Source organism: Choloepus didactylus, chromosome 1 (assembly GCF_015220235.1).
Source record: "Choloepus didactylus isolate mChoDid1 chromosome 1, mChoDid1.pri, whole genome shotgun sequence".
Taxonomy (NCBI): domain Eukaryota; kingdom Metazoa; phylum Chordata; class Mammalia; order Pilosa; family Megalonychidae; genus Choloepus; species Choloepus didactylus.
Genome location: NC_051307.1, coordinates 51665530 through 51689991, shown reverse-complemented (window position 1 = coordinate 51689991; position 24462 = coordinate 51665530). Strand labels below are relative to the sequence as shown.

The 24462-nt window shown below is 35.4% G+C and overlaps 1 protein-coding gene across 3 annotated transcripts in view; it reads right to left on the bottom strand.

Moving 5' to 3' along the window:
• The window catches only part of ZNF654 (zinc finger protein 654), a 96395-nt gene that overhangs the window by 42435 nt on the left and 29498 nt on the right, over positions 1-24462 (bottom strand). For 2 of the 3 annotated variants that reach the window (XM_037833868.1, XM_037833874.1), the window contains exon 3: positions 4011-4092. In XM_037833868.1, coding sequence (XP_037689796.1) covers positions 4011-4092 — 82 coding nt within the window. Of the gene's footprint in view, positions 1-4010; positions 4093-24462 lie in introns of those variants that run through there. The other variant, XM_037833885.1, reaches the window with a different exon arrangement.

Sequence of the window (24462 nt, the reverse complement as noted above, 5' to 3'; positions counted from 1 at the left end):
ATGTAATTTGCTACATCAGTGGCTCATAAGGGAGTGAGGAGGAAGCTGTAGTGGGAAACAACCACACCTCTTTACAAGACTTTCTTACCTCTGCATTTAGTTTGGGTCATGTCCCCATACTCTAAATGGAAAGAATGCTGTCATGCAGAGTTATACACTCCATTTTTAATGTGGGTATTAACAATCACATCAGGATTCCTAGTCTCTAGGCTCTGCTACACACCTGGTGCACATCTGAGAAGCACTAACAAGCATGAGATTGGCCACCCACCAAATGCCCATTATCTACTTCCTCCAGCTCTTGTTGTTACAAGCTGTTGGGAAGAGGAAGAGGAGTATTACTGGATATCACTGTAAAGTATCTCTCTCAGTCAGTATTGTTTGAGCCATCCATCAATCTGTTTCATCACTGAGTGCTTTGCATAAGGACCTCTTCTTAGTTTCCAGCATTCATAAAGAACAGTTTCCTCATTTTACATGTTTTTTGACATTTTATGGGGAATCCAGATGAATTAATTAAATAAAAGGGTTTTGGTCACCCAGAATCTGAATTCAACCACTGGCCTATTGCAAAGTTCACCAAATGAACAGATTAAAAACAGTAATAATGGGGCAGGTGCATCATATAAGAAATATGTATCATTTTCTTATGTTGAAAAAGAAAAATTGTCAGAAGCCAAGGGTTAAGAGAAAAACATTTTAGAATCTAATGAATGGAACATCGGGCTCTAAGAAATAAGTTTCCATTTGCAATAAGGCAGAGGAAAAATTATAGTCAGTGGCTAAGAAAACTTAGAAATATCTACCTGAACAGCTCAATTTTAGGAGATCAGAAATTTATGGAAAAATGGAATAAGCTTAAAAGCTAGGTTCTGGTCTTTTTGTAAATACAGAAATCCAAGCAGTCTGACCTCAGAGCCCATACCCTTCTCCAGTAAGGCTATACTGCCTGCCTTAAGAAGAGTGTTGTCATTCTGCTAGGAATGATACCAAGTATTTTACTGATTCAACCCTCACAATGACCCTGTGTAGCAGGTACAATTTTTGTCTTCATTTTACAAATGAGGAAATGGACCCTGAAATTATATAACTTGCTAGTGAGTGGTAAAGCTGAGACATTCACAGTTGGAAATGGGGGAGAAAAAGATGGACACTGATTCAAATCCATCAAAAAATGCTGGTCTCTTGCTACTCAAAGTGTGCTCCAAGGACCAGCACCATCAGGATTACCTGGGAACTTGTTAGAAATGCAGACTTTCAGGCCTCACCCCAGAACTACTGAATCATAATCTGCATTTTAACAAGATGCCCAGGTGAATTTTATGTAGGTTAAAGTATGACTAGCACTGCGTCTACGCTGCTTATGGTAGGAGGAGAAACAGCATCATCTCAAACTGGTTAAAGGAGGGCCTGTATGAAAGATGGTTGGAAATGAACCACTTGGATAAACAGGGTTTGCACCCACAGAAAAAATATGACAGTATTCAAAAAATATTTCAAAACATGACATCAGGATTCTCAATGGATCATCAAAGGTCAGTTAAAATCCTGGAGCAGTCAAAAGTTGAGCAAATCCAAGATCTTAGGGAGGTACACATGATGGACTATACGTTGGCCATTCCTGGATCCCAAAAGGCATAGACCTGGGAAACATCAACAGTAATAGTTCAATTCAGAAAACGGGCGAGGATTATCCCGGTAAAGCTTAAATGGGAACAAAAGTGAAACCTCACCTAGGAAATAGAAGGTAGAGGATCAAGGAATTTTAAATGATGAGGAAACCACAGCAACAAAATGACAGAAATGGACTAGAGAGATTTAAAAAAAAAAAAAAGAAGAAGAAGAAGGAAAAAAAAAGAAAGAAATAGAATCTGGTCAGGATTGATTAGAGATATTCAGTAGAGCAGAAAGTAGAAAAGGGTGTAAAACCATGAACTCTTCCTTAAGGAACTGATTATTTTGATAATTTCAGGAAACCATGCTTGCAAGAGAAAAAAATGAGAAGATAATATCCCTTCACAAATGTTATGTTTTCACACATTGAAAAATAAAAGTCAAATACTGTCTCTCTGTATTCCAAACACTTCAGTGGTTTCCCATCAGCACTCGAATGACATCTCTTTAAGGCATTCCTTGACCACCCTATTTAAAATTAATATTTCCTTCCCCAAGTCCACTATGCTAGCACTTCCTGTCTTCTTTTCTGCTTTATTTTTCCCTGTGGCATTTGTCACTTTATAAAATACTTTAATATAGTTTTGATTTTTGTCCCTATACTACAATGTAAGTTCTGTGATAGCAGAACTTTTCTCTGTTTTGTTTACTATTGTTTTCACAGAGCTTAGTGCCCAGCACTTGTGGTAGTACATAATAAATATTTCTTGAGAAAAGTTCAAGAATGGACTTCCAAGAACACAGGTGTCAAAGGGAAAATGGAATGGATAAGAAGTTTTAAATACTTGAAGACAGACTAATTAGAATGGAAACTCCATGAGAACATATATTCTTACTTCTTTTGCTGAATGTTAAGAACAGATAAAAGTAGAATGTTGAATATAATGTACCCAATTTCACTGATTATAATATGTATATTTTTTCCATATTTTTACTCCTCTGAAATTAGAATACATCCTATATTCAGTGCTCTCTTAGAACTCATTTTGCCCAACAGTGGTCATGATGTAGTTGTCACTGTGCATTGTGCGTGATATCAAAATGGATAGCATGAAAGCCTGCAAAAAGCTATCTCAGTGGCTTAGAAGAAAACCGCAGAGATACTAGCATAGCATTCTTTTAATTCATGGAAACCAAATAGTTGTAGGAGGGGTATGGGGAACTAAACTAATTTAGCAACAGTCCTGCAGTAGGAATTAAAAGTTGGCTAGAGTTCAGCATAACCATAAAACCAGTTTAAAAGCTCAGAATCAATGGCTTTCAGTTCTTTTATGAATTTTTTTAAGAAATGCTGTATCACCAATACTTACGATGGCAATGAAGACAAAACAATGTAGAGAAACACAGACATCAATGACTGAGTGGAAAAGCAATTCAAAAGTTAGATTCTGAATGTGAAGAAGTTTTAGATATACCTTAGCCAATTAATTTTGCTTATAATTTCCCTTTTTAATGTATGCAAGAGTGATCAATCAAAAATCTATTTTAATTTAACTTAAAAACACAATAAATACAAAACAAATTCTGGGTGAGAGAAAGCACTGTATAACATTTCTGTTATTTTGCTGACCTCTTTCCTCAAGGCAGATAGCAATACTCCTGGTTACCCACAGTTTTTCTGATAAAGCCACAGGAATAAAAATGGTGTCTGAATACTTTACCCCTAGGGAGAAGCTCAAGGTACGGCTTCCTTTACTCCATCCTGGGGAACAAGTGATGAGATAATGCCAATGACTTATTAGTGAGCCACAGTACTAGTAACAGCTTACCATGTAAATGGTAAAAAGAGCAAATGTTCTTGCATCTACAGGAGAAGTCTCAGATCTTTGCCATTCCTTTCTGGATTTACTCTTCTCTCATATACCAGGTGCAACAAAAATCTTCTGCCTCCTAGCTTGGGAAGGCTATTGTGAGATGAGAAAATCAGGATCCAGACAAGGGAAAAAGTGGTAGGGGATAGACATGCCTGTTTCTGGTCTAGATAAGAATCCTCTTTCACCAGGGCTGAGATCTATGTGGGGTTTTGAATCAAAGCCTACAGCAATAAAACGTGAGTATTTGCCCAGAGTGTGCTTAGGAATCTACAGAAGTGGTGGCAAGTAGGCTCTGGTCTAATAAATGTGGATTTGGGATCCTGGTTATGAACTGCTTAGAAATATGGCTAAAAAGTAATTTTAAGAGCTTTTTTTTCCTGTCAGTTTACTAGGATCCTAAGCATTGTCATTTTAGCAACCATAAAAACTTACAAGCTATAAAAAACCAATATACTCTTTTTAAAGAGAGAATAAAGGTATCTTTTAAATGTAGACAAAATGTGAAGTAGTAAACTGTTTTACCTGGAATGATCCAAGAATATCCTTTAAGGGCTCTTCATAAAACTCATCTCTTCCAAAGAACAACAGCAACTCAAAGAAACTCCTAGAAAGAATAAGTGAATAACAACTTTCATTGCTTCTTTGAGTTTTTGCCCCAATTTAAAAGATTCTCAAGAGAAAATACCTATGTAAGATAAACAGAAGTATTTGGTTTAAAAAACAAACAAACCTGTATGGCTCATTTAGGATTCATTCAGAAAATGTTATGCTTTCAGCAAAATGTTAAAGGAAGTGCCTTCAAGGAAAATACAAACAAATACACTCGATTCTAGAACTACAGGGTGAAACAATCACATTACTCATGCCTACCACTTTTCACAATGTACTAAAATTCAATGGTATACAAGGTAGCAAAAATTATGGCTGTGTCAGGGACAATCTAAATTGGTCACATAATCCAACTTCACCCTAGCACTAGGAAAATCTAAAATCTAATTTTTTTCTTAGAAGAACATAAGGGATGGATAAAATTGGCTGAAAATATAAGAAAGTTAGAGAATCACCAGAAAACCATCAGCTGACATTTATATTATAGTATATACCACCAACTATATCTAATAAATGACACATGGGCCCTTAAACTCTACCCTTACCTTGATTATCCCACTCATAACAGGACTGTCCAAATTCATTAGTTCCTCCTTTTTAAATGAATTATTTGGAAAGTACTGTTACTAAATTCTTTCTTTACTTTTAATCATTCACAAGTTCACAGAGGCAGAAATATGAATTATTTCCTAACCACAAGCATGGAAATTATAAAATTATTTAATATTATTTAGCAATCATAAAATGTAGCACAAATGACAAATTTCTGAAAATCTTAAATTTTATTTACTCTAGTAGATATTCAGCTAGGACTACCTCAAGTTGAATTCTTTATAAGCAGTTTTGCCTTTAATCAAAATAAATTACTAAAACTGAAAATTTAAACATAACTGTAAGAATATATAGTTTTAAAAAATATAGCACAGAAGAGACCTTTCTAAGTATTGACCACAATAACTATATTCCCCAAACTGATATTTGATAAATCTGACTACTTAAAATTTTAAAACACCACCATTCTAAACCAACATAAAACCAGTCAAAAGCAAAGTGATAGACTGAGAAAGAATCTTTGCTGATCTTCTTATATAAAAAGCTTCCACAATTAAAAAAGAAAAAGGTCAATTACCAAATATAAAACTGGGTGGAAAGAAGAGTATTTCAAAGGAAAGAATGCAAGTGGATTTTTTTTCAATTACAAAAAAGATGCTGTATCTTAATTAATTAAATTGAAAATTATAAAGATGAAATACTATTTATATTTCTCTTACCACATTTACAAAGACAGAAAGTTGATGTATTCTCTGAAATCTGAGATGCAGAGAAACAGAACTAATATCTTGTTGGAGAAATTGTAAATGATATTATCTATTTTAAAAGCAATGTAGCAATAGTTATCAAAATTTAACATGCAAGTACCATTTGACCTAGCAATTCCACTTATAGGGATTCCCCTCCCCACCCCAAATATACACACATAAGCTTAAAGACATATAACTAAGGACATACATAACAGGGCCTGTAGCGGCAAAAGACTGGAAGGAAAAATCCTAAATGTCTACTACAGGGGACTGGCTACATTAATTACAATACATCCACACAATGAGATATAATGCAAATATTAGTGAAAATATAGTTATTTATATATATATATATGAACAGATAAGGAAATAATTCCAACATATATCATTAAGCAAAGAAAGATACAGAGATATATACATTACACTATCATTTGTATAAAGGGTAAAAGGAGGTAGACGGTACAGGCACACCAATGCATAAAGTTTGTACTGTCACACTATCTTGAGGGATATCCCAACAAACTGGTAAAAGTAGCTGCCTCTTGTAGGGGAACTAGGAACCAAAGGTCAGGGATAAAAGGGAGTTATTTTTCATTATTAACCCTTTTGCATTTATTTATTTTACTGTCAATCCTTAAGGATGAAAAAAGCCCCATCAAACCTATCTTTGGGATCTTCTCTTCCCTTATTAACAAAGCATTAATTCACATCTGTTTCAGCTTTAAACTTCTGATAGATCCTTCTTGTCCCCAGTCTTGCTATTCTACTACCTACCTGAAATTCATGCTCAACACAGCTAACATTATCTTCCTGAAATATCAAGGTGATTCCACTACTTACAGACTTTACAAAGTGTTGTTTGAACTATACCATATACACAGAGACCTTCAGCTAACACACTTGCTATATATGGATAAAATATTATTTTAAAAAATTTGTTGCCAATATTTAAAAATTGTTATATTACAGATTAAATCTAGATTTCTCTCTGCTCTTGAAAAACTGGAAAACCCTGTAACACAGGTCTTGCATGTCTGCATGGGAAAGTAAGCTCAGCAGCTACTACCTTTAAACAGGGCAAGAATCCTCTTCCTCCAGTGTGCCAGTCTATCCAACCTGATTTCTAACACAGTGCCTATTTGACCTACTTATTATTTACATTCCCTTCTTAGGTGTTTAAGAACACTGAGCAGATAATCCAAATCCCTTATCATGACATAAGAACCTTTATATATAGCTATATCCACATCTATCCTTCTACAAAAAGCTTATACCACAAATTCCATGTTCCAATAACAGCAAACTTCTCCGTATTTCCTAAACTTTTATGTTCTTTCTGGTCTTTGGATCTATTGCTCCCTTAAGACCTACTTAACACAATTTCACCAAGGAACATGGCCTAAAAGTTCTCTTCCTTCTCTCCACACAATAATATCTGATTCTTCTTCTGTACTATCATAGTATTGTACTTTGCATGCATCTGTATCACAACATGTCAAAACATGGGGGGGTTAAAATGTGCACTAGGTAGAAGGGGATGATAGTATTGACTAGAACAATTAATAGTACTGAAGGAGAAAAATATACAGAGGTTAGAAGTAAAATGTGCTATGGCAATAAATTCCACATCAACATGACTTTCAGAGAAGTAAACAAAATATGGAAGAGAATATAGAATTACATGTTTGTATTACATGCCCATGGAAGAGGGTACCCAACATCCCAAAAGAGATTTGTGCATATCCCACTATCAGTAACATTACTAACAAGTCCCAACTCCAAGATAATGATATTTAAATGAAAAAACCACACGCAAAATGAATCCAGAGTAAACAAAGGCAAAACATCATGGTCTAGTTAGTTCTCCCTTAGGGGAAGGTTTAGGGAAGTCAACAAAGATTTATGCAGTTAAAAAAAAAAAAGGCTGAAATCGCTAGGGGACAATGGGGAGTATATGTAGAAGTAGAAACTTATTCATGTTTCAAACCTGTTCAATTTCCTATCGACTAGGTGAAACCAGTGTAAAAGATCAACTAGATTTTTAGAGATCAAGTTGATTAGGCCATCCTGTCCTTATGAATGAAAACTCTATAGGATGCAGGGTAAAGGAGTCAAAAACAGTAAAAAGAAGAGCCCAAAATATAAGTAGCAGTCTAAAGCAGGGCTGGCAAGCTACCACCCACAGTTCAAATCCATCTCAACATCTCTTGTAAAGCCCAGAAAATAAGAATGATTTTCACATTTTTAAATGGTCAAATTATAAAAACAAAATAACATTTCCCACACATGAAAATCACAAGAAATTCAAATATCAGTGTCAACAGATTATTGTTACACAGCCACACCCCTTTGTTTACATATTGTGTATGGCTGCTTTCACAGGACAATGGCAGAACCAAGTAGTTGCAAGAGACCTTAGGGGCCACAATCCTAAAATATTTATTATCTGGCCTTTTACCAAAAAATTTGTGGACCACTGGTTTAACTCTCAGCTCCACCACTTATAAGCTGTGTGACCCTGGGTAAGTTACTTAACATCTCATAAAATAGGAATAATAACAGCAGCTACTTTCTAGAGTAGCTGTGAGGATTAAATCCATTAATGTACATAAAGCACTTAGAACAATCCCCAGTACTCAGTGTTATAGGTATTTGTTGATAATAAAGTACTAACATAATTACCACTAACATTGTCATCCAAGTTTCCTTCAATAATATAAGAGGAAATACAATCTGTTCAAAGATTTTGTTCTCAGTTGTGTGTCACTTTCTGTTGAAATATAAGACACCAACTTTTCTTCACTTAAATTATGAACATTTTTGAAATATCCAACTAAATTAATCAGAAGGCCCCCTCGCAGAATATTGTCTATAATATTTATATTGGTTTTTAATATCTGTAATTAATGTGTATACACTAATTATAAATAACCCCAGACCAAACTATGGATTACCCACAGAACATTTACCTGAATTGAAATAATTATTCTAGAATTACCTAAAAAAATGCTTTATATAAAAATAAAAAATTATTCATCATGAGGCAATATATTGTAAAAAGTATCTTTTGAATTAAAAAAATTATATTTAATCATAATTATTTGCCTTTCATCAATTAGTATATTCCATATTATCTACACAAGTTAAATATTTAGAGTACTACTGTAATCCCTATTTATGAAACAAGGTATATTCTGTAATTTGGATGCCTGAAATTCAGACCACATTTTCCTATATATTACAGATAGTAACAAGGCACCAGACTTCCTTAAATTACACAGACACACATACATGTACTGTTTGGTATTTATAACAAGAATTGCTACTCTTTTTGGGTCTTGATAGCATATCAGTAATTTTCACAACAAAACACAAGAACATGTATTTGTGCATTCATTTAACATAAGACGAATTCCACTAAATTATGTTACTTAACTATCCAAATACAAGAAGTCCACTTACCAATTTAACTTAAAGAAAATTAGGTCTACTGTCTATCAATCAAATAAGGATGGAATACAATTTTATTACCTATGCTTTATTTAAAACACTCAATTCTTAATTTCTTCTATATTCATTAACTCCAAATCTTCGGTGTCATACAGAAATCTCTACTCAGTGCTACTTAACATGAACAAAAAACATTTACTTTGACGTACTCAAGCATACAAATGCATTTATCTTCAAAATAATTTCTTCAATAAAATGTCTTTACTGAGGAAAGATTCACAGTTTTGCTCATATAAATATAAGGTAAAGAAATTTTACATTATATTTTCCACAGTAGGACAGACTAGGTACCCTTCATGACTATCCCTCTAAAAACAATAAACAGCTGGATTTTGCCTTGACTGAGAGTTCAAACAGCTACTCCTATAATCTTCCTACCCATCTCACTACATTTCAATTTTAAGGAAAACTGCCTATCTTAAGTTGGAGCCAGGTAGAAAAAGAGGAAAAAGTCTACCCTGAAAATGCTCAACTGTAGTTTGTAACCTAAATTCATTAATTCCTATGTGATCCCAAAATTCTCAAGACAAGAATTTAGCTAATACTGGTCTGGGCTGGTAGTGTTCCCAAGCACCTAGCAGAAACAAATGCAAATCCTTTCTGAAGAGCCCATCTTCAATCCGGGCCTCAATTCCCACAAATTTTATTCCCAGAAAATACAAATTCACAATGAAAATAAAAATAATAACAATAAAAAAACAAAGAGCACCATGAGCGACAGCCAACAGAAACAATTCACAAGGACTTCACATATCAAAATGATGCCCAGAATAAAAAATGTAAGTATTATACAGTTTAAAGAGTGAAAATATTGAAAATATAAAGATACTACAAAAACGATGAATAACAAACTTCAAAAAACATCTAGAAATAAAAAGAAAATCACTGTAATTAAAAGTTAATGGAGGCGGGGCAAGATGGCAGAGTGGTAAGGTGTACATTTTAGTTACTCCTCCAGGGCAGTAGGTAGGAAGTCAGGAACTGCGTGGACTGGACACCGCAGAGCAATGTGACTTTGGGCATACTTCATACAACAATCATGAACACATGGAACAGCTGAGATCAGCGAAATCTGTAAGTTTTTGTGGCCAGGGGTCCCGCGACCCTCCCTGCCAGGCTCAGTCCCGTGGGAGAAGGGGCCGTCAGAGGGAGAACTGCAGTTGCAGCCCTTATCGGAAACTCATTCTACTGATCCAAACTCCAAACACAGATAGACTTGAGACCAGACACCGGAGAATCTGTGAACAACCAGCCTGGCGGAGAGAAGATAGGGACATCAAAAATAGCAAGAAAAACCTAAAACTAAAAGCAGAGGCTTTTTGGAGTTCTGGTGAACATAGAACTGGCAAGGGCAGAGCTCAGGCAGAGTCAGGCTCATATGCAAATCCAGAAATGAGTTTGTCTGAAAAACCAGTTTCTCTGCTCTCTGGATCGTTCCTTAAGGGCCCTAATTGCCTTGTCTCTTAGTATTTCAATAACCCATTAGATCTGCAAGGAGGGCCCTTCCTGTTTTTCTCTCTCCCTTTTTCTCTTTTTCTAAAGCAATTACTCTAAGAAGCCCATACAGAAAGCCTCAAAGACTTGCAATTTGGGCAAGTCAAGACAAGAGCAGAACTAAGAGAGCTCTGAGACACAAGGCAATAAGTCCAGTGGCTGAGAAAATTCACTAAACACCACAACTTCCCAAGAAAAGAGGGGCATCCCCTCACAGCCACCTTCCAGTGGGCAGGGAACACTCCTGCCAGTCGCAAGCTCCACAGCCCAGAGCTGCCCCAGACAACCAAGTGTGACACGAAGTGTTGCCAACAACACATGCACACACCACAAAATCGGGCATGGACATTAGCCTTCCCTGCACCCACAGCTGCTTGTCCCAGAGTTGGGAAGGCGGAGCAGTGTGAATTAACACGCCCCAGTCAGCCATCCTTTCAGCAGATTGGGAGCACTCCTACACAGCCCTGCAACCCATAACCGCCCTGGGGGGACGGCGCTCACCTGTGACATAGCACAGTCATCCCTCAACAGAGGACCTGGGGGTGCAAAGCCTGGAAAAGGGACCCACTTGCAAGTCTCAGGGGCCATACACCAACACCAAGGACTTGTGGGTCAGCGGCAGAGACAAACTGTGACAGCACTGAACTGAAGGATTAGACTATTGCAACAGCTTTAACTCTCCAGGAACACCAAGGAGATTTGATTGTTAGAGCCACCCCCTCCTCCCTGACCACCAAGACACACGCCCCATGTACAGGGCGGGTAACACCACCTACACATGCAAGCTTGGAACACCAACTGGACCCCACAAGACTCACACCCCCACTCACCACAAAGACAAAGTGGGGGAGAACTGGCTTGAGGGGACTAGGTGGCTCATGGACACCACCTGGTGGTTAGTTAGAGAAAGTGTACTCCACAAAGCTGTAGATCTGACAAATTAGAGATAAGGGTTTTAATCGGTCTACAAATCCTAAAAGAACCCTATCAAGTTAAGCAAATGCCAAGAAGCCAAAAACAACAGAAAATTTTAAAGCATATGAAAAAAACAGATGATATGGCTAACCCAAGCCCAAGCACCCAAATCAAAAGATAAGAGACGACACAGTACTTGGAGCAATTAATCAAAGAACTAATGACAAACAATGAGAGCATGACACGGTATATAAGGGACATGAAGAAAAGCATGGCACAGGATATAAAGGACATCAAGAAGACCCTAGAAGAACATAAAGAAGAAATTGCAAGAGTAAATAAAAAAATAGATGATCTTATGGAAATTAAAGAAACTGTTGACGAAATTAAAAACATTCTGGATACTCAGTACAAGACTAGAGGAAGCTGAACAGCGTATCAGTGACCTAGAGGATGACAGAATGGAAAATGAAAGAACAAAAGAAAGAATGGGGAAAAAAATAAAAAAAAAAATTGAAATGGACCTCAGGGATATAATAGATAATACAAAACGTCCAAACATAAGACTCACTGGTGTTCCAGAAGGGGAAGAGAAGGGTAAAGATCTAGGAAAAGTATTCAAATAAACTGCTGGGGAAAAACTCCCAAATCTTCAAAACACCATAAATACACAAATCATAAATGCCCAGTGAACTACAAATAGAATAAATCCAAATAAGCCCACTCTGAGACATATTCTGATCACACAGTCAAATACAGACAAGGAGAAGGAAGTTCTGAAAGCAGCAAGAGAAAAGCAATTCACCACCTACAAAGGAAACAGCATAAGACTACTCAGCAGCCACCATGGAGGCCAGAAGGCAGTGGCATGACACAGTTAAAATTCTGAGCAAGAAAAACTGCCAACCAACAATTCTTTATCCAGCAAAGTTCTCCTTCAAATTTGAGGGAGAGCTTAAATTTTTCATAGACAAACAAATGCTGAGAGAATTTGCTAACAAGAGACCTGCCCTACTTGAGATACTAAAGAGAACCCTACGAACAGAAAAACAAAGAGAGAAGAGACAGATATGGAGAAAGGTTCAGAACTAAAGAGATTCAGTATGGGTACATTAAAGGACATTAATAGAAAGAGGGAAAAAATATATATGACAAACATAAACCAAAGGATAAGATGGCTGATTCAAGAAATGCCTTCACAGTAATAATGTTGAACGTAAATGGATTAAACTCCCCAATTAAAAGATACAAATTCACAGAATGGATCAAAAAAAAATGAACCATCAATATGTTGCATAAAGAGACTCATCTTAGACACAGGGACACAAAGAAATTGAAAGTGAAAGGATAGAAAAAAATATTCCATGCAAGCTACACTCAAAAGAAAGCAGGAGTAGCAATATTAATCTCACATAAAATAGACTTTAAATGCAAAGATGTTATGAGAGACAAAGAAGGCCACTACATACTAATAAAAGGGGCAATTCAACAAGAAGAAATAACAATCATAAATGTTTATGCACACAATCAAGGTGCCACAAAATACATGAGAGAAACACTGGCAAAATTAAGGAAGCAATTGATGTTTCCACAATAATTGTGGGAGACTTCAACACATCACTCGCTCCTATAGATAGATCAAGCAGACAGAAGACCAATAAGGAAACTGAAAACCTAAACAATCTGATAAATGAATTGGATTTAACAGACATATATAGAATATTATATCCCATATCACCAGGATACACATTCTTCTCTAGTGATCACGGAACTTTCTCCAGTATAGATCATATGCTGGGACATAAAACACGCCTTAATAAATTTTAAAAAAAATTGAAATTATTCAAAGCACATTCTCTGACCACAATGGAATACAATTAGAAGTCAATAACCATCACAGACTTAGAAAATTTACAAATACCTGGAGGTTAAACAGCATGCTCCTAATCAGTGGGTTAAAGAAGAAATAGCAAAAGAAATTACTAAATATATAGAGACGAATGAAAATGAGAACACAACATACCAAAACCTATGGGATGCAGCAAAAGCAGTACTGAGGGGGGAAATTTATAGCACTAAACGCATTATTAAAAAGGAAGGAAGAGCCAAAATCAAAGAACTAATGGATCAACTGAAGAGGCTAGAAAATGAACAGCAAACCAATCCTAAACCACGTAGAAGAAAAGAAATAACAAGGATTAAAGCAGAAATAAATGACACAGAGAACAAAAAAAAAACAACAGAGAGGATAAATAACACCAAAAGTTGGTTGTCTGAGAAGATCAACAAGATTGACAAGCCCCTAGCTAGACTGACAAAATCAAAAAGAGAGAAGACCCATATAAACAAAATAATGAATGAAAAAGGTGACATAACTGCAGATCCTGAAGAAATTAAAAAAAATATAAGAGGATATTATGAACAACTGTATGGCAACAAACTGGATAATGTAGAAGAAATGGACAATTTCCTGGAAACATATGAACAACCTAGACTGACCAGAGAAGAAATAGAAGACCTCAACCAATCCATCACAAGCAAAGAGATCCAATCAGTCATCAAAAATCTTCCCACAAATAAATGCCCAGGGCCAGATGGCTTCACAGGGGAATTCTACCAAACTTTCCAGAAAGAACTGACACCAATCTTACTCAAACTCTTTCAAAACATTGAAGAAAATGGAACACTACCTAACTCATTTTATGAAGCTAACATCAATCTAATACCAAAACCAGGCAAAGATGCCACAAAAAAGGAAAACTACCAGCCAATCTCCCTAATGAATATAGATGCAAAAATCCTCAACAAAGTACTTGCAAATCGAATACAAAGACACATTAGAAAAATCATACACCATGACCAAGTGGGGTTCATCCCAGGCATGCAAGGATGGTTCAACATAAGAAAATCAATCAATGTATTACAACACATTAACAAATCAAGAGAAAAATCAAATGATCATCTCAATAGATGCTGAGAAAGCATTCGACAAAATCCAACATCCCTTTTTGATAAAAACACTTCAAAAGGTAGGAATTGAAGGAAACTTCCTCAATATGATAAAGAGCATATATGAAAAACCCACAGCCACAATAGTACTCAATGGTGAGAGACTGAAAGCCTTCCCTCTAAGATCAGGAACAAGACAAGGATGCCCGCTGTCACCACTGTTATTCAGCATTGTGCTGGAAGTGATAGCCAGCGCAATCTGGCAAGACAAAGAAATAAAAGGCATCCAAATTGGAAAGGAAGAAGCAAAACTGTCATTGTTTGCAGATGTTATGATCTTATATCTGGAAAACGCTGAGAAATCGATGATATAGCTTCTAGAGCTAATAAACAAACTGAGCAAAGTAGTGGGATACAAGATTAATGCACATAAGTCAGTAATGTTTCTATATGCTAGAAATGAACAAAGTGAAGAGACACTCAAGAAAAAGATACCATTTTCAATAGCAACTAAAAAAATCAAGTACCTAGAAATAAACTTAACCAAAGATGTAAAAGACCTATACAAAAGAAACTACATAACTCTACTAAAAGAAATAGAAGGGGACCTTAAAAGATGGAAAAATATTCCATGTTCATGGATAGGAAGGCTAAATGTCATTAGGATGTCAATTCTCCCCAAACTCATCTATAGATTCAATGCAATCCCAATCAAAATTCCAAAACCTACTCTGCAGACTTGGAAAAGCTAGTTATCAAATTTATTTGGAAAGGGAAGATGTCTCGAATTGCTAAAGACACTCTAAAAAAGAAAAATGAAGTGGGAGGAGTTACACTCCCTGACTTTGAAGCTTATTATAAAGCCACAGTTGTCAAAACAGCATGTACTGGCACAAAGACAGACATATTGATCAATGGAATCAATTTGAGAATTCGGAGATAGACCCCCAGATCTATGGCTGATGGATCTTTGATAAGGCCCCCAAAGCCACTGAACTGGGACATAACAGTGTCTTCAACAAATGGGGCTGGGAGAGTTGGATATCCATATCCAAAAGAATGAAAGAGGACCCCTACCTCTCACCCTACACAAAAATTAACTCAAAGTGGATCAAAAACCTCAATATAAAAGACAGTACCATAAAACTCCTAGAAGATAATATAAGGAAACACCTTCAAGACCTTGTATTAGGAGGCCACTTCCTAGACTTTACACCCAAAGCACAAGCAACAAAAGAAAAAACAGATAAATGGAAACTCCTCAAGCTTAGAAGTTTCTGTACCTCAAAAGAATTTGTCAAAAACATGAAGAGGCAGCCAACTCAAAGGGAAAAAATTTTTGGAAACCATGTATCTGACAAAAGACTGATATCTTGCATATATAAACAACTCCTACAACTCAATGACAATAGTACTGACAGCCCAATTATAAAATGGGCAAAAGATATGAAAAGACAGTTCTCTGAAGAGGAAATACAAATGGCCAAAAAACACATGAAAAAATGTTCAGCTTCACTAGCTATTAGAGAGATGCAAATTAAGAGTACAATGAGATACCATCTCACATCAATTAGAATGGCTGCCATTAAATAAACAGGGAACTACAAATGCTGGAGAAGATGTGGAGAAACTGGAACTCATTCATTGTTGGTGGGACTTTGTAATGGTTCAGCCACTCTGGAAGTCAGTCTGACAGTTCCTTAGAAAACTAGATACAGAGTTACCCTTCGATCCACCAATTGCACTTCTTTGTATATAACCGGAAGATCTGAAAGCAGTGACACGAACAGATATCTGCAGGCCAATGTTCACAGCAGCATTATTCACAATTGCCAAGAGACGGAAACAGCCCAAATGTCTTTCAGCAGATGAGTGGATAAGTAAAATGTGGCATATACGCACGATGGAATACTATGTGGCAGTAAGAAGGAACGATATCTTGAAACATATGACAACATGGATGAACCTTGAAGACGTAATGCTGAGTGAAATAAGCCAGGCACAAAAAGAGAAATATTATATGCTACCACTAATGTGAACACTGAAAAATGTAAAACAAATGCTTTATAATTTAGAATGTAGGGGAACTAGTGATAGAGAGCAATTAAGGAAGGGGAAACGATAATCCAGTAAGAACAGATAAGCTATCATGGGTAAATTTAACATTCTGGGAATGCCCAGGAATGACTATGTTCTGTTAATTTCTGACGGGTATAGCAGGAACAAGTTCACAGAAATGTTGCTATATTAGGTTACTTTCTTGGGGTAGAGTAGGAACATGCTGGAAGTAGTTATCTTAGGTTAGTTGTCTTTTTCCTCCTCCCTTGTTATGGTCTGTTTGAAATGTTTTTTTATTGTATGTTTTTTATTTTTTTAATTTATTTTTATTTTTTATATAGTTGATTTAAAAAAAAAAGTTAATTAAAATATATATATATATGCAGAGCCCCCTTGAGGAGCTGGTCAAGAATGCAGAGGTATTGGGCTTCCCCACCTCGATGGTTGCTAATGTGCTCACAGACATAGGGGAATGGTGGTTTGATGGGTTGAGCCCTCTACCACAGGACTTGCCCTTGAGAAGACAGTTGCTGCAAAGGAGAGGCTAGGCCTCCCTATAATTGTGCCTAAGAGCCTCCTCCCAAATACCTCTTTGTTGCTGAGATGTGGCCCTCTCTCTCCGGCTAAGCCAACTTGGCAGGTGAAATCACTGCCCTCCCCGCTACATGGGATCTGACACCCAGGGGAGTGAATCTCCCTGGCAACGTGGAATATGACTCCCGAGGAGGAATGTAGACCCGGCATCACTGGATGGAGAACATCTTCTTGACCAAAAGGGGGACGTGAAAGGAAATGAAATAAGCTACAGGGAGGAGAGATTCCAAAAGGAGCTAAGAGGTCATTCTGGTGGGCACTCTTACGCACAATATAGACAATATAGACCTTTTTTAGGTTCTAGTGAATTGGAGTAGCTAGCAGTAAATACCTGAAACTATCAAACTACAATGCAGAACCCATGAATCTTGAAGACGTTTGTATAAAAATGTAGCTTATGAGGGGTGACAATGTGACTGGGAAAGCCATAAACTTTGTCTAGTTTATGGATGGATGAGTAGAAAAATGGGGGAAGGAAAAAAACAATCAAAGGCACCCAGTGTTCTTTTTTACTTTAATTGCTCTTTTTCACTTTAATTATTATTCTTGTTATTAGTGTGTGTGTCGTAATGAAGAGGTCAGGGATTGATTCTGGTGATGAATGCACAACTATGTAATGGTACTATGAACAATCAAATGTACACTTTGTTTCGTATGACTGCATGGTATGTGAATATATCTCAATAAAATGAATTTAAGAAAAAGTTAATGGACAGATTTAATGGCAGATCAGAGACAGGTGAAGAGAAAAATTGGTGAACTAAAAGTTCTGAAAAAAATTATCCAGAATGTAATAAAAAGAGACAAAGAAATGGAAAATACAAGCAAGAGTTAAGAGACTCAGGGAATAGAGTGCACAAGTCTAATAGCAGTTCCAAAAGAAAAAGAAAATGGGGAAAAGACAACAACCGGGTAAGAATTTTACTCAACTGATAGAATATCAATCCAGAGTCAGAAAGCCCAGAAAATCTCAATCAAGATACATGAAAAGAAATCTATACCCAGCTCATCACAGTAAACTATAAAATACAAAAAGCAATGTATGAACAACCAGAAAAAAATGTATAAGATTATATATAAAGAAATGGGGAATTAAATTGGCAACTAATAGCAACAGTGGAAGCCAAAAGCCAGTGGAATGATATGTTTGATATTATTTATCCAGCAAAATCTTTTTCAGGGAGAGGAGCAAATAAAGGTAATTTTAGACAAGCAGTAAGTGTTTCCCACCAACAAATCCACTTTTAAGAAAAGTCCACAATGTGTACTGCAGGCAGAAGAAAAGTGATCCAACTAGTAAGATCTAAAATGCAAATTAGTAAATATGTAGGTTTAAAAAAAGAAATGACAGCAGGAATCAATAACCATAATCTCTTCTGGGATAAAAAAATAGAACTAAAATACTTGATGTCAACAGCATGTAAGTTGGGAGGGGAGGTTTTCAGCATTAGTATTCCAGTTTCCTTGGACTGGAAGAATGTAAAGAGCATACAAAACATATACTCAACTGAAGTTAAGAACTAAATTCTCCCTAATTAATTTATAAATTTATACATAATGAAAGTAACTTCAACTTTTTTCTGGAAGTAGGCAAGTTGATTACAAAGCTGAACATCTAGAAAAACCATGAAACAACAAGAGCAATGAAAACAGACTAGATGATATGAAAACATCTTGTAAAGTCTCTATAACCAAACCAGGATGGTACTGGCACATGGACATCTAATGAAACCAAATGGAAAATTAAAAAATAGATCCAACTGCATGGAAAAATTTAGTATATGAAACAGACAGCATCTCAGATCAGTGGGGGGCTAGGAGGTGGGAGGATGGACTTTTTCTTCATTTTGATTAAAAACTCAGGAGCTATTAGGAAATACTGATACATTTTAATTACATTAAAAAACTTCTACATGGTTTAAAAAAACAGTAAAAATATAAACACCATAAGCAAAGCAAAAAGATAAATAACAAAATATACTTGGCAAATTACATCACAGAAAGGGGCTAATATAACTAATACATACAGTGCTTATGAAAATTTAGAAGAAAAAGTCTAACCTACAGAGAAATGGGTTTGAAATATAACATAGTTAGCTCATGGAAAATGAATCACAATTGGTCTAAAGATATAAGAAAAGTTTACCCTCACAGTAAAAATTAAAGCTGCACTAAGATGTCATTTCTCATTTAAAAGATTAACAAAACATCAAAAGGTTGACAAAATAAACTGGCGGTGAAGGCACAAAATGGAACAAAGCCTTACGGAGGGAGTTTTGGAAATATTTAGCAAAATCAAGTATCTATTTATCCTTTGACCCAGATCTAGAATTCCATCCCAAAAATCTACTTGTAAAAATATAAAAAGATGTATGTATTATACAAAAAGATATATTTATTATAGCACTGTTTATAACAGCAAAAGACTGGAAACAATCCAAGTATCTATCAACATAGAACAAGTTGAATGAACTACTATACATCTACACAATAGAATGTTATGAGCTGTAAAAAGAAACTGGAATATATCTACATAGTACCATGAAGTGATCTCCAAGATATAATATTAAGGTAAAAAAAGAAGAGTGGGAAAAAAATGTGTATCTATTTATCTAAAAAAATGACATGGGATATGAATATATGTATTTGTATTTGCTTATATCAAAAATAGAAGGGACACACAAATATGCATATATGTATATATTTGTAGATATATTCCATACATATATATTTCACATATATTTTTTCATTTATGCTTGTCGACAACATATAGTTGGGGTTACTTTTCCATCCATCAAAGAAGTTGTCATTTTAGTGGGCTTAGACCATTCACATTTGATGTAATTTTTGATATGGTTAGATTAAAACCTATCATCTTAATTATTTTCTATTTGTTCTATCAGTCTATTGTTCCATTTGAAGTCTTCTACCTTCTTTTGGACAATTTTTAATAATTCCATTTTCTCTCCACTTTACTGTATTATTTCCCTCTCTGTACTAAATGCTTTTAGTGGTTACCTCAAGTTTGCCTAGTGATTACGTAGGGTTTATTTATTTATTTTTAATAAATCCCAGCTTACCTTCAAATAATAATATACTGCTTTAGGTATAGTTTAAAAATATCTTTGTGATATTTTTGTTGTACATTTTACTTTTAAATATGCTATAACCCAATAATATTTCACTACAAATTTTGCTAGAGACCTGGGGTTTAGAAAATATGGCCCAATGAGATGGCCAACAGATTTTATAAATAAAGTTTTATTGGAACATAGTTATACCCATTCATTCATATTGTCTATGGCTGCTTTTGCACTACAAGAGCAGAACTGAGTAGTTTTGACAGAGACATCATGACCCACAAGCCTAAAGGACCTAGCCCTCTAAAAAAATGTTTTAACAATCAATTATCTTTTACAGTGATTTAAAAAAATGAGAATTTTATACTTAATCTTTTTACTATTTCCAGCTTGCTTCATTTCTCTGGGCAGATCTAAATTTCTGTCTAGCATCATATCTATGCTGCTTGAAAAACTTTTACCATTTTTTGTAGTTCAGGTTTGCTTAATGAATTTTCTCAGTTTTTGTTTTAAAGCATGTTTATTTTTCCTTTTTTTTGAAGATATTTTTGTGAATTGATGGTTAACATTTTTTTTTTCTTTCAGTACTTGAAAGATGGCACTTCGTGGTGTTCTAGCTTGCATAGTTTTTGAGGAGATGTCTGCTATATTTCTTATCTTTATTCTTCTTTACCTGTGTTTTTCTCTGGTTGCCTTCAAGATTTTCTCTCCATGATTTTAAGAGTATAAATGTGATGTATCTGGTGCTAGGGGTGTGTATGTATGTGAAAAAGAGAGAGAGGGAGAGAGAAATTATCCTTCTTGGTGCTGAGTTTGGAACTGTGATTTTATCTCTTTCATTATTTTTGGAAAATTCATTGCCATTATTTTGTCAAGTATTTCTTCTGCCCCATTCTGTTTCTCTTCTTCTGGGATTCTAGTAATGTATGTTACGCAGTTATATTTTCCCATAGAATTTAAATGCTCTGTTCTGTTTTCTTCTCCTTTTTTCTCTATGCATTTCAGTTTCAGTATTTCAGTTGTTTTATTTTCAAGATCACTCATTCTTTCCTCATCATTGTTGAGTCTACTGATTAGCCCACCAAAGGCATTATTCATCTGTTACTATGTGTGTGTTTATTTTCAGCGTTTCCATTTGATTCTTTCTTAAAGCTTTTCTCTCTCTGCTGAAGTCCCCAATCTGTTCCAAGCATGGTGTCCACCTTTTCCACTAAAGATTTTATTTGTATCTGATTCTGTTGATTGCTTTCTCTTTTGATCATGCATTGCTTTTTCTTGCTTTTTTGTGTCTCATATAGTTTTTGGTTGAAAGCTGGACTTCATAATGTAGGGCAGTAACAACTGAAGTAAATAGTATTTATGCCTGAAAATAGACCTGCCTCTTCTTCTGCTAGACTTTTATTGTGGGACACTTGAGTAAAATTGGTCAAGATATAAGCTGTGTTTGGGCTTTGTCATTGCTATCATGGCCCTCAGTGTACCACTAGCTTCATATTCCTCTGCTGATACCTTATTTAGGGTGGAGGGTGGGATGCCAAATAATATTTTAGGCTTTGCAGGCCACATACATCTTTGTCACATACTCTTTTTTGAAAATCACTTAAAAAAAAAAAGTTAAAAAAAAATACCCACAAACATTCTTACCTAGAGGCCCATTAAAAAAAAAAAAACAAAAAAAAAACAAGGACATGGGCAGGATTTGGCCCATGGGCCAAGTTTGTCAACCCCTGAAGTACAGGAAAGATTAAGCATAGGAAGTAGAGAAACAGAAGATATAGAAGACCCAGATCAAACTTTTATAGATGAAAAATACACTGGATGAAATGAATGGCGGAATAGACACTGCAGAAAGTAAGATGTATGAATGTGAACAAAGTGCAATAAAAACTATCTAAAATGAAATGCAAAAAGAAAAAAAGCATGAATAAAGAAATGGACAGAGCATCCGTAAGCTATAGGGCAACTGGGGATTCCCTTTAAGTAGAACCCCTGAAGGAAACATGACTTCTAAGAACAAGTTTTTGAAGGAATTTCCCAAATCTGATCAAAATTATAAACCCACAACCAAGAAGCTTAAGAGGAATAAATTTGAAGAAAACTACATAAAGCATATTATAATCAAATTGCTGAAAACCAGCAATAAATTTCAAAAGATACCAATAAGGAAATGGAAGGACAAGCCACAGACTTTGAGAAGTATTTACAAATTACATCTCAGATAAAGGATGTTTATCCAGAATATGTAAAAAACTCTTGGAGTTCAAGAAGACGACAATTCAATTTTAAAATAGGCCAAGGATTTGAATAGAAATTCTGCCAAAGAAGATATACAACAGCAAAAAAGAATATGAAAAGATGCTTAACATCAGTAGCATGGGGGAAATGCAAATTAAGCTAAAATGAAATACCATTATGCAACCACTAGAATGGTTATTTGAATCTGGTTCTAATTGATTGCATTGTTTCTTGACAGTGGGTTGTTTTTTCCTGCTTTTATGCATGTCTCATAATTTTTTATTGAAAGCTGGATTTCATAATGTTGGACAGAAACAACTTAGATAAATAGTATTTATACCTAGATACAGGCATGCCTTTTCTTCTGCTAGACTTCTGCTATTACAAAAAAGACAAATAATAACAAGTATTAGTGAAGATGTGGAGAAACTGGAACCCACATATGTTGCTGGTTAGAATTTTATATGGTTCAGCCACTTTGCAAGCAATTTGGCAGTTTTATAAAAAGTTAAATATAAATTTATCATACATCTCATGATTCCACACCTAGGTATCTACTCAAGAAAAATGAAAATATTTGTCCACACAAGACTTGTATACAAATGTTCACTGCCAAAAACTGAAAACAGTCCAAATATCCATCAATTGCTGAATGCATAAAAATGTGGTGGATCCATACAATGGATTAATACTCAGTATAAAAAGGAACTAGCTACTAATACATGCTAAACAAGTATGAACCTCAAAAACATTATTCTGGTAAAAGTAGTCATAGATAATAGACTACATATTGTGTGATACTGTTTATATGAAATGTCCAGAAAAGGCAACTCTATAGAGATAGAACACAGACCAGTGGTTGCCTGGGACTAGGGGTGGGACTATTAAATGACTGCAAATGAGCCCAAGGGAGCTTTTTGGGGTGATGAAATGTTGGGAAACTGGATTGTGGTAATTACTGCACAACTCTATAAATTTACTAAAAATCACTGAATTATACACTTTTAACAAGTTAATTTAATGACAAGCAAATTATACCTTAATAAAGCTGTTTAAAAAGATAACCACAGGGGTTTGGAGTGGAGAAGTATAGATGAAACAAGATCAGTGATATATAGTGATAATTGCTGATGCTGGGTTATGGGTAATGGGAGTTCATTATACTATTCCTTCTACTTTCTGGCATGTTTGAAATTTTTCATAATAAAAAGTTAAAAATAAAACTATTACAGGCATGGGGAAACAAATATTCTCATAAATTGATGGTAGGAATATAAATTGGTTCAACCTCTACAGAGGAAATTTGGTAATATCTACCAAAATAACAAACCTCATACTCTTGGACCTAGTAACTCCACTCCTAGTCTACATCTAGAATATACAAATATCCTTGCACATATTCCAAAGGCGCGCATGGTAATTCACTAACGAGTTACTGATAATAGCAAAGAGTTACTGATAAATAGCAAAAGATTGAAAGAAAAACTAAATATCCATTAGTAGAGGACTGGTTAAATAAATTTTGGTATATCCATAGGGTGAAATACTCTACAGCCATTTTAAAGACTGTGAAGTACGGTGAAAAAAGTGAAATATGAATTTTTTTCTTGTATATGCATAAAATATTTCTGGAAGGAAACCCAAGAAAATAATTACATTGGTTGCCTGTAAAAAGTGAAACTAGGGGGCTGGGAGACATAAATGTTGGGATATCTTACTTTATACTTATGATAATTTTTGACTTTTGAATTATGTGCATGTATTACCTACTCAAAATTTGAATTAAAAAAAGGTAATAAAGAGAAAATCTCAAAGAAAGCAAGGAGAAAAGGCACATAAGAGACAAAAAAAAAACAACACACAAAAAAAACGAGTGACAACAGACTTCTTAATAGAATGAATGCAAGCCAAAAGGCAGTGGACAAAAAACTGTCAACCTATAAATCAATATCCAGTAAAAGTATCTATCAGAAACAAAGGGCTCTGTAAGCTACGTAAGAGCTACTAGCTTCTGGTTGGTTTGGATGAGGCACTGGTAGAAAACTGGAAGTCAAGAGGGAGAGAGACATGACAATCTTTCTCCCCTGTCTTGCTTCAGGGCCCTCATTAGCAGTAATTATGTCTGTTCCAAGGAACTCTCTCGCACAGGTCAGGGCTTCTTCACTTCAAGCATCTCCAGTCTCTGGGCTCCTTCTCCGTTTCTGCTTCCATTCGTAGGGTTAACAGCAG